This window comes from Nicotiana attenuata, unplaced genomic scaffold (genome assembly GCF_001879085.1).
Source record: "Nicotiana attenuata strain UT unplaced genomic scaffold, NIATTr2, whole genome shotgun sequence".
Taxonomy (NCBI): domain Eukaryota; kingdom Viridiplantae; phylum Streptophyta; class Magnoliopsida; order Solanales; family Solanaceae; genus Nicotiana; species Nicotiana attenuata.
In genome coordinates, this window is record NW_017676029.1 from 33,257 (window position 1) to 44,184 (window position 10,928).

Here is a 10,928-nt window from a genome sequence, read left to right on the forward strand (position 1 = left end):
TTAAATTGTTGACTTTATATCCGGACTGTACTCCCCCATAGTATGCTTCCCCCCTCTTAACTGTTTAATTTCTGTATTCTTCCCTTTTATTACATATATATATATATATATATTGAACTGCACAGGTTGGTTTGGTAGTCTTGTCTAGCCTCGTCACTACTTCGCCGGGGTTAGGCCAGGCACTTACCAGCACATGGGGTCGATTGTGCTGATGCTACACTTCTGTGCTCTTTTGCACAGATCACGGTATCGGAGCAGCTTTTGGACCACAACAGTAGGATATTAATCGGGAGCTGACTTCAGTCCAGGGACTTACGAGGTAGCCTAGCTGGCGTTCGCAGGCCGGAGTCCCTTTCCATGTTTTCAGTTTGTTTTCATTGTACCGAGACAGACATTATGCATTTTCTATTCAGACTTGTTTGTAGCACTCTTTAGTGGTTCGTGAGATAGCGACTCCAGTCTTGGGTAGAGAAATACTAAACTTCCGCATTCTGAGTTTTTCAGTTATCTGAGTTTTAAAGACTTCCGCTTTAATTTAAATGACTCGTTATATTTATATTGTTCTTGTTGAGGTGGAATCAGGGAATATTTAAAAGGCTTGGCTTGCCTAGCTCCGATAGTAGGCGCCATCACGGCCCCCGATGGTGGAAAATCCGGGTCGTGACACTACTATGGTAGTTTAAGTGGTTATATTGGGGTATTATTACTTTTTAGCTCGCGCAAGAATATTTTTTTTATATTTGGTAGCCGAAAAAGTATACTATAATTTTTGTATATAACATACAAAAAATATACACTTTTTCGACTATTATTTTGAGAGCGACTATACAGGGTAATTTATACTAGTTTCTTCGTGCATGCTTAAAGTAAAAGTTTGTTCTTTCTTGAAGAATTTACAACACTGTCTAAATTGGTATTGTTCTTAGATGAATGCTTCAATACTTATTAACTTATGGGTTTTATCTTAAGAATCCACAATCTGATTAGAGGTTGAAATGAAGAAATCCATAAACAACAACAAGAAGAAGAAGAAAAAAAACTAAGAATCTACTCAAAAAGACTGTCTAAAACTAGGTTTGGCACCATACATCACAAAATATGCCTAACTGTATGATGGTTGACATTTGGAGTTTGGACAATCTCTGACTTTCTGAGTTACCACTCAGACCACCAAACTCCAAAGGATGTGATTACTTCGTTAAAATCTCGGGTGAAATTCAAAAATAGTCAGATTTATGAGTAATAATTGAAAAACAGCCACAGTTTCAAAAGTAATCGAAATTTAGACACTTTTCATATAAAGATAAATATGAACGAAAACACTGTTCAAAATCCGAAAATATTCCAGCATAATATACTGCAGTTCGAGTATAATATATTGGACTTCCAGTATAATATACTGGAGTTCCAACATAATATACTAGACTTCCAGTATAATATACTGGAATTCCAGCATAGTATACTGAAAATATTGAAGTTTCAATATAATATACTGGTCCAGCATTATATACTGGAAGTTCATACACACATGCTCCAATCTCCAGTATATTATGCTAGAACTTCCATGAGTTGAAGTTCCAACATAATATGCTGAAAGTTCATACACAGGTGCTCCAATCTCCAGTATATTATGCTGAAACTTTCGGTATTGCAGCAAAATAGTGGCTATTTTGCAATAACTCTGCAAACATTTACTATTTTTCAATTATAGTCCGAAAACTGGCTTGCCCGTGCTATTTTCACTAAAATCCCTCTACTTTTAAACGTTAAAATATCATGGTATAGCCAGTTTTCACACTGGTCAATGAAAAATAGCCAGCGTTTATCAAGTCAATGAAAAACAGCCACTATTTTGCTGCAACAGGGACCGGTCCAGTATAATATACGGGAGTTCTGGTGCATTTGTGTACGAACTCCAGCATATTATGCTGGACCGGTATACTTTGCTAACTCCTGTAAAATTTGCGGGAGACTGGAGCACCAGTGCTCCAAACTCCAGTATATTATACTGGACAATTATACTTGCTGGAACTCCCGTAAAATTTACGGGAGTTCAAGCATACTTATGCTGGAACTCCCGTAAAATTTGCGGGCGTATTTTTCCGGATTTTGAACAGTGTTTTCGCTCAGATTTAAAGTGGCTAAATTTCGATGACTTTTGAAACTTGGCTATTTTTCAACGACCAGTGGTAAATCTGGCTATTTTTGAATTTCTCCCCTTTTAAACAGAGGTCTCAAGTTGGCTCGAGCCCAAATTGGTCACACCAATAAACTTTTAATGTAGGAGACCATTACTGTTTAGATATCATATTCATGGTTTACCGTAAAAATAAAAATAAAATCATTAATAAAGGCAACTTGCCTAAATCCTTAACAAAAATGGAAATCAAATCCCATTTGCTTGAAGTATAGGCTGGACAAACATGGTACATAAAAGGATGGGAAAATCTGTCTTGATTGGTTAAAATGAAAAGAAGTTACACTAATTGGCCAATTTTTTTGTAAATTGCAACTTTATGCCACAACAGAATATTACCTGTGGAAACTGTTCATAATTGCAGCAGCCTTCACTCTGCTTTCTATAATTTAACCTCTAAAACCTAAGACCTTCAACATCTTTTCTACACAATTTAAACCTCAGAAAAACAGAACTTTCTTTTACCTGATTTGATTACCTATACTTCTTGGCCTTGGCCAACTTCTTCTTCTTCTTTTTCACAGCTTTTGGTACTTTATGTTTTCGTGCTTCCCTTTTCTCTTCTTTAACTTTCTTCTTATTCTCTTTTCTAGCTGTTTTCTTTTCAGCAGCTGTTGGTTTCTCACCATCAGATGAAAAGCCCTCGCTAGAATCACTTTCATCGTCATCATCTGACTCAGTCTCTGATTCACCATCAGATGGTTTGTCGATTTCAGCTGCAGCAGTGGCCTCTTGTCCCCGTTCACCATTTTGTTTGTGCTGCTGATTTGCTGCTGAAGGGTTTGTCCCTGAGAGAGCCTGCTTCAGACCTGTAATAGTCTTGTAGTACATGTCTCCTGTGTCCTCGCCACTAATAATGCGTTGAACATCTGCTTCAGCATCTTTCACATGATCAAGAGTCTTAGGGATAAATGACTGCAACAGAAAACGATAGTGAGCGGATTACCGGGACTAAAACATCGTAAGGGAACGGCGTTCTTCAGAATTAAAGAAAATCCATTGAGGTACTTAAACAATTTATCAAAACATTTAAGCTAAGTCCATGGACGAGTTTTTTTAGAATATACTGTTACTGATATGAATACAGCTCCCTAAAACAACCCAATTTCTGGACATCATATTTAGAAGGGGGATAACACAACACTATTTCTTTAGACATCCCAATTTAGGTACTTCGCAAAAAAATGCAAGCACAAATCTGAATAAGCGTAGCATCGGAAAGTTTGCCTTAACTAGCCACGATTGAAACCAAGATTCATAAACAAGGAAGGTGTAGTGACTAGTTAGATATCACACCTGAATAAATACAGAGTCGGCGATTTCTTCTTCTGCAGTCATCTCACCTCTAGCCATAATTTTTTCTTGAACCTAGTATATTGTGGGGAAACGGCAATACTAAGGATCTCAAGTCATTTGAATGTAGACAAATTGAATTGTCATTCGACACGCATTTGACCATCCAATGCATGTATAAGCCATACCTTTTCCAAATAGCTATCCACTGATTCATCATCAATCGTAGGATCAACTATAAAATCAAACAACTCTCGTATTGTCATAACAGCCACACCATGTTTCTTAAAAAAGTCCTGCATGCCACAACACCAGCTTAATTAATATAATATACGCATTTAGCTAGTGCCTAGCTATAAGTTAGATTTAACATGAAATAGTCATATAAACTTTAAATGGAAAACACCTCTTCCCCCAAACCTTTCCCAATATTCTTTTTCCTTAAAAAAGGCGAAATAGTGAAAAAGTGAATGAGGCAAAGAACTCACAGAAACATGTACACAGTCCTCTCGGAGGAAATCAAGTGCATGAGGATGATCAAGATCAACTGATTGTGAAACATCAATAACATATAAGTGACCCTGTAAAGTGCGGAGCAATTAGAAGTTAGTGCTTTCAACTACAAGTATAGGTATAAGTATAGGGAATAAGGCTTACCTCGTAATATAGGATATTATACTCGCTCAAGTCACCATGCACCAGCTTGCACTTCTGATATAGAGTTCGCATTGCCATAATGATCTGGCAAATATCAAGTAATTAATGTATCAAATTTAGGTAGAATCGTCCATTCCAAAAGCCTGACAGCATGTCAAAATGTTCGCCTTACATCACTAAGCAGTTGGTATGGAGTTGGCAGAAAGTTTCTTAATCAGTAAATCTAGAGTTTTATATTCAGGATAAATGTGCTTACTGACACTTGGGCAACACAACCTACCAAATATATAGTCAATCAAAGACCTCTATTTGATGATGAAGGGCCCTGAGCACCTAAAGATCGAGTAAGTGAAAGGATATTCTTATTCAGTTACTTATTTCATTATTTATTCCGTCTTAGGGAGCTCAAATTACTTTTAGACTTAGACTATACAAATGTCAATTATTATTCTCAATAGATCAATGAAGTTGCCAAGAGAGTCCCAAGTTGCATATTGACGTTGATGATATAAATACTAAGAGATGAAAACAAACCTCCACATAACATTCACGTAACTTGTCAAGAGATAAAGCAGCATCCTTTAGTCGAGGTGCAGCCCAGCCTCCTTTCCCTATCAAACAAAAATGTTACATTCCGTTAAAACACAGAGTAATGAATGGAAAAACAGCACACACCAAGATAAAATTTTACCCAGTTTCTATTTGTTAATCTTATAAGTGACTCAAGATATCTGCATCCTGCTGTTAAGATAAGGTTTAGGGCTTTGATGTTTTTGAAACTGGTAACTTTTAAGTTTAGGGCTTTAATGTTTATCGAAAAGAAATGTGAACGACGTGGTTATTTAGTTGGCGACATTCTAGTAGTGGATCGTACATTGTATATGCAACAGCTCAAATGATTAAATAAAGTCATGTTCTCTTGGTAGCATATCATAAGAACTCAAAAGCATCTTGTTTCTTTCAATCCTGAGGAAAGTTGGTCACTAGTGCTGCAGCTGTTCACTTGCCAAGGATGCACTTTTGTTTACAACACCAACAGCCCAGTGTAATCCCACAAGTGGGGTCTGGGGAGGGTAGGATGTACGCAGTCTTACCCCTACCCCTACCCTGTATATATTTGTTTGATCAACACATATATACAGATAGGCAGCAAATTGCACTACAGAATTACAGTTATAAACTAATAATTTCATATTTCATAACAGCAACAACAACTACGTCTCAAATTCAAACAAGTTGGGGTCGGCTATATGAATCCTCATTGACCACGTTACTCCATTTAAGTCATCTTATGCCAATATAGATATGTTTCATATTTTACAGTTAAATGTTCTTTTTTTGGATACGGTAATATAATGATAAAATATTTCATTTAACAGAAATAACAGGTATCTTTCCTCTGAAACTGCTTTCTGCATTATATTGGGGCACAGCAACAGATTCCCAGTTGAACATTTTGCAGACACAGGAAGAATCTTTATATGGCTCATCCTATGGTTTCAGCAGTTTGAACTTGTTTCTCCTAACTCAGTGTCATGGCTTCCACCCAGGGCCTAGACCTAATACTCTATTTCTTTTGAGCTGGTGGGGACATCAAATTATGCTCAGAAGTCGGTTCAACATATTTCCTTCCAGATGTATTGTTAGATGTTGAGAGGCAATGCCCCTGGGCCCTTGGCTATTTGTAGCAGGTCTCTAAAACAAAGACCTACGGCTAGCAATTCTACAAGAGGCTCTTTCTTCCTTTATTTATTGGGGCATAAGGACACCATCCATCTGTGACTAATAACAAAGTAATCCTCCAGGGACATGTTGACACTTAAGACACACAGCATTTTTTGGTTAGAATTTTTATGGTAGTGACCCATCAAATAATACATAGACGAGTTGAAAAACATATATAGTAATTATTCTTTTATCCTTTCTACAACTAAGCGTATAGAGTATCTATCAAAAGAAAAATAACAAGACGCTCATGTCGCACAATTACCTATGAATTCCATCACAAGAACATGAAGCCTCAAGAGAATTGGGGCAGGACACCTGATTCCAGCTGCCCTCAGCCTGCAGTTCCAGAACCACTTTAGAATATGAATAACAAAACAAATATAAGTTCCTCAGCTCAAGTGACGTTTTGATATACAACCCAGTTTCCACACATGAGATAAACTAGAAGGTTAACCACAAGTCCACAACTGGAAATGAAAACTTTCTGTATTATATGTAATTGCTTCTTCAAAGTAGATCAAAAGGAGCACACAGTTCTGCCAAGATGTTAAGCAGCTATCTTTGCCTGCTAAAGTAGTTTCATTATATGATTTCTGAGTGCAATTCATCCTTATAGTTAAAAAGGAAGAGCAATTTCTCCTTGCATTTCGCTCTACGCTTGTCCTTGTTTCTGAACAAACACAAGCACGAAATATCGATAAATTAACACATGTCCAGAAACAAGGACAAGCGTAGAGCGAAATTCAAGGAGAAATTGCTCTCCCTTTTTTTCTTTTTAACTAAAAGGATGAATTGCACTCAGAAATCATATAATGAAACTAGTTTAGCAGGCAAAGATAGCTGCTTAACTTCTTGGCAATTACACTATAATCTTTTATGTGTCTCCTCTTTATAGTACAGTTATCATTGGGTCTTTCTCTTCCACCACGAAGCCAAAAAACAGAAACGACAAAATTAAGGGAAAAGGAGGAGATAAAAGGGCAGTAGGAGAAAGACAGAGAAAGAGAGAGTAGCCTGTAAGGGCAAAGACTACAAAATCAAAGATTTGGGATGGAGAATTCACATACCTCATTAGATTCCTCATTTCTTTCTCAGCCCATGTTTTAACCATTTTCCGAGGATTGTGCTTGCAGTATCCATATCTGAAGCGATAGTCACCCTGTACATAACGATCTCTGTCCCTGAAGTTGCAAGGAACAATGCAGTGGTGAGCCAAGAGGATGACGACAGAAAGATTGTAGCACACAAATGAACTAAGAATATTTGACATTAGTGGCATCTAACTTAAGTATTCAAACATTTAGCACAATATGGATCTCAAAAAGTTATACGATATTTATCTTTCTTGTACTACAAACCTTTTCACCTTAAATTGCTTGTGACTAACAGAAAGTTATAAATAGAAAAGAGAAGGCTACAGGGCATACTTGAATACAAGGACTGAAGTTTTGTATACTTTGATTGCCAGTTCCTGACCATCAGATTTTGTTGCATGATAAACATTGGCCTGTTAAACAGAAAGAATAGAGAAGTTTCAATTGCATTATTAGTGGAAGAGAGAAAACAAACAAACATCCCAAGAGAAACAGGTAGAAAAGCTATAGCTTACCTCTTTCCCAGTTGAAATACAGCCATTGATATCATGAAAGACACCACGGTTCAGCATTTTAAACAAAACCATTCGTGTTCTTGGATCAATTGCCTGGAGAAAAAAGATAGAACTTTCCAAGAATTAATATTGTGAAGCCCTTCTATAAGTATACAGCTATTGATTGCATCGGCATGTGATATGGCCAACACAAAAACTACCTGAGAGAACAAGTGCACAAAACAAGTCACGCTCAAGTTATTGGCTCCGGAAGTCTTATGTGGGGCCAAAATCCAGTGTTGAGAGCCAACATTTGAAGTTTCCAGAGAAAAAGTAAGGGCAGTACCCAGAGGATGAGATTTTAGGTGGTAGACTGGAGGGAAGTTATCGATTACTTCAACTGGTGAACAGGAGGAACTGGCTGAATTCAGTGATTATTTTCATAAGGTGCATTCAGCAACTCAACAGTTGAGACCAAACTATTTAGACAGAAAACTTCAAGTCGCAGGATTATAAGAGAATAAATTATGTTGACAGCAAAATTTACTAAATCAATAAAGATATGGTACTTCATCAAAAATGTTTGGCCGCTCTTAACAAGGGAAAAATATACGCTCACAAGATATTGATAGCTCTCACTAAAGACTGATAGCTCACTACAGAATACCAATCAGTAGGCTGAGGAAACAAGAAATAGTCCACCAGTGCATTTCAGAGAAAAATATCGAGTGGCATGATTATCGCTTTCAAAATTAAACTGATCAGCAGAAAAATAGTCAATTTTAATCAATTTCCTTTAGTGGAAGCCATGAAAAAGGAACTTTAATCGTCACAATTGCCAAAAAGTTGCCAGTTATGGGTCTTACCTGTTCCACAGTGGCACGGTCTGCTTTCTCTGTAGTTCTAGTTCTACCAATGGCCATATCCCGAACACTTCCACGAATTGCAGTAGTCACAGAGTTTGACATGCCAACTTTGATCCTCCCTTCCCATTCCTGCGAAATGTCACTTCAGTGTATAAGCTATATGAGAAATAACAGAAGCCTGCTCATACACAATTGGAATTTTGAATTCTCAAGTCTCAACTGCCCAGGCCCAGCCAGAAAATAAAAATTTAATATAATCTAAAACTCACTAAGTCTCATTTAACACAACATGATTTCCTTAAGGAAATTATCTTCCTTAAGGTTCCAATTTCAACTAAACCATCTTATTCGAGTCCCATCAATTAACATCTCCTAAAAAAAGTTTAAAAAAGAATTGATTTAAAATTTTCATCTCTCCTGAGGGCATTAGCTTATCATTTAAGAACATTTCTTGATCAGAGACAACTTTGGTAGCTTGTGTTCATTTTGCTAATGGGCTAAAGGTCTTCCTTGTATCTTAACGACTTAACCTACTTATTTATTAAAACTTATGGGGCAAAGGGGTTCAAGATTATGCCTCAATTGAACAAAATTAAGCTTGAAACAACATTAGCACAATGCAAAGAAAACAACAAATAACAGAAATAAAATATTCATACTTTTCTTGGTTGACTAAGTTTCAGATTACCTCAAAGGTTAAAGCTCTGATATGATTAAGCTTACTATTAACAAAAGTATTATATTTGAATTCAAGGAAAACAAAAAAATAAACAAATATTCAATCCTTTTTTCGTTCAATTAAGCTTCAAAATTACCTCTACTGGTGAAACTTCAATATGATTAAGATTAACTCACCCACAAAATTAAATTTGAATTCAAAGAAACAAATAAAAAAAGATTCTTTATATTCTTGTTTAACTAAGCTTCAAAATTACCTCTAAAGATGAAGCTCTGATATAATTAAGCTCAACTGCTTAACTAACATACAATATAACATTTGAATTCAAAATAACACAAAAATAAAAAAGATTCAAACTTCTAAAAGAATAAACAGAAAAGATTACCTCTAATGTGAAGCTTTCATATGATTATGTTTAAGTGCTTAACTCAAATACAGTATTAGTACATTTGAATTCAAAACAAAAATAAAAAAAGACTCAAACTTTAAAAACAAACAAATAAAAAGACTAAAAATTTCTTGTTTAAACAAAATATTACCTCTAATGGTGAAGCTCTAATATGATTAGAAAATTTCTGGGTACGATTAGAAAGAGGTTGTAAAGCGGAAGAATTGGGCCGAGAATGAAGTCCTCCATGAGCATTTGGGCGTCTAGTTTGGAGACTAAAAGCACCATTTATAGATTCAGAATCATCTTTTGTGTCCAAATAATCTAAAGCTTCACCAATTTCTGAGTCTGAAGACCATGATAACTCTCCCTCTTCGTCTTCTTCTTCTTCTTCCTCTTCTAATTCTTCATCTACTACTGCAGCTTCTTTTTCGTTTTCAGCTTTTTGGGGTTTCTCTAATTTATCAGCAGATTCCACCATTCTTGTTTTCTTGAAGATTTTCGGGCGGCTGTGAGAAGGGTGCTTTCAGTTGGTGGCGCTGCAATAGAGGCAAGGAGAGGGGTTTACGTTGAAGGTCTAGACTAAAAAAAATTCTCTCTCACGGTTTAACCGGGTCGAATTGGCTTGTTTTGGATTATATCATTTTGGGCCGGGTATATTTTGAAGAATTAACTCATTTTGGCTATTTGTGTAAAGATTCCTAAACTTTTGGAAAGGCAGAATAGCCTAAATGGCACTTATACTTGTGCCACTTTGTCATTCCGGTCCCCAAACTTAATGAAGTTTCATATAGACACCTCTACTCGTTCAAAAGTAATATTTTAAACCCTTCTGACTGTGTGTGTTCCTCAATCGTCTCACTGTATTATCCACGTCAGATAAAAATATTCCATGTCATTATTTTTATTCACAAAAACTATTTTTGGAAAATAAAAAGTTGAATCCTAAAGTTTTCTCTCACAAACACATTCATGCCTTTCTCTCTCTGAAAATCAGCCATTAGCAGGGACTGAGTTTCCTTGATTCAAGAAATGCAGGTGGGAAGTTTCAATTTGAGAGGATTGAAGGAATCAAACCCAGATTACAAGTTCTGGAGGAGCATACCGGAAGAAGAAAAGGCAAAAACATCTGGTGAATCAAAAGAATCAGCGCCAAGATTAGCCCACTTGAGCTTCCATGTCCATCCCACCAACACCCCAACAAGAACAGCAATCCCTATGAACCCCACAAACATCACTAGCTCTAACAATACCTCCCCAAAACTAAGTCTTTCTAAAATCTCAAGCACAGCCGCTACCAAAACCATAATAACAAGCAAAAAGAAGAAAAAGATACAATCCCCCATACCACCTTTGAGCACGGCGGCAAAAAAAAAAGGAAAAGATGAGAGGGGAAAGGGGTAGAAGGAAAAGAAAACTTAAGATTGGAAGACGCTTAAATGCTTCTGGGTGTTAACCCGCCTTTATTTCTTGAATGCTTCTGGGTGTTAACCCCCCTTTATTTTTTCTTTTCTTTTTATTTTTTGGTATTT

General features: G+C 36.5%; 1 protein-coding gene across 1 annotated transcript; it reads right to left on the reverse strand.

Moving 5' to 3' along the window:
* Nucleotides 1-2,341: 2,341 nt before the first annotated feature.
* On the reverse strand, nt 2,342-9,998 carry LOC109220683 (serine/threonine-protein kinase RIO1-like). Its single transcript, XM_019385142.1, has 12 exons — nt 9,548-9,998; nt 8,330-8,458; nt 7,485-7,577; nt 7,303-7,382; nt 6,943-7,056; nt 6,138-6,211; nt 4,682-4,758; nt 4,148-4,231; nt 3,979-4,071; nt 3,679-3,786; nt 3,494-3,565; nt 2,342-3,112 (listed from the first exon to the last, which is right to left on the reverse strand). The coding sequence occupies exons 1-12, from the start codon at nt 9,875-9,877 to the stop codon at nt 2,672-2,674; spliced, it is 1,695 nt and encodes a 564-aa protein (XP_019240687.1). The 5' UTR covers nt 9,878-9,998; the 3' UTR covers nt 2,342-2,671.
* Between the last annotated feature and the right edge of the window lie 930 nt (nt 9,999-10,928).

Excerpts from the sequence above, each read along its gene's own strand:
- LOC109220683 (XM_019385142.1), bottom strand. The coding sequence starts at position 9,877 with ATGGTGGAATCTGCTGATAAATTAGAGAAACCCCAAAAAGCTGAAAAC. Across the intron at positions 3,787-3,978 it reads AGGACTGTGTACATGTTTCT|GACTTTTTTAAGAAACATGG; the intron begins GTGAGTTCTTTG and ends TGTGGCATGCAG. Across the intron at positions 3,566-3,678 it reads TGGATAGCTATTTGGAAAAG|GTTCAAGAAAAAATTATGGC; the intron begins GTATGGCTTATA and ends ACAATATACTAG.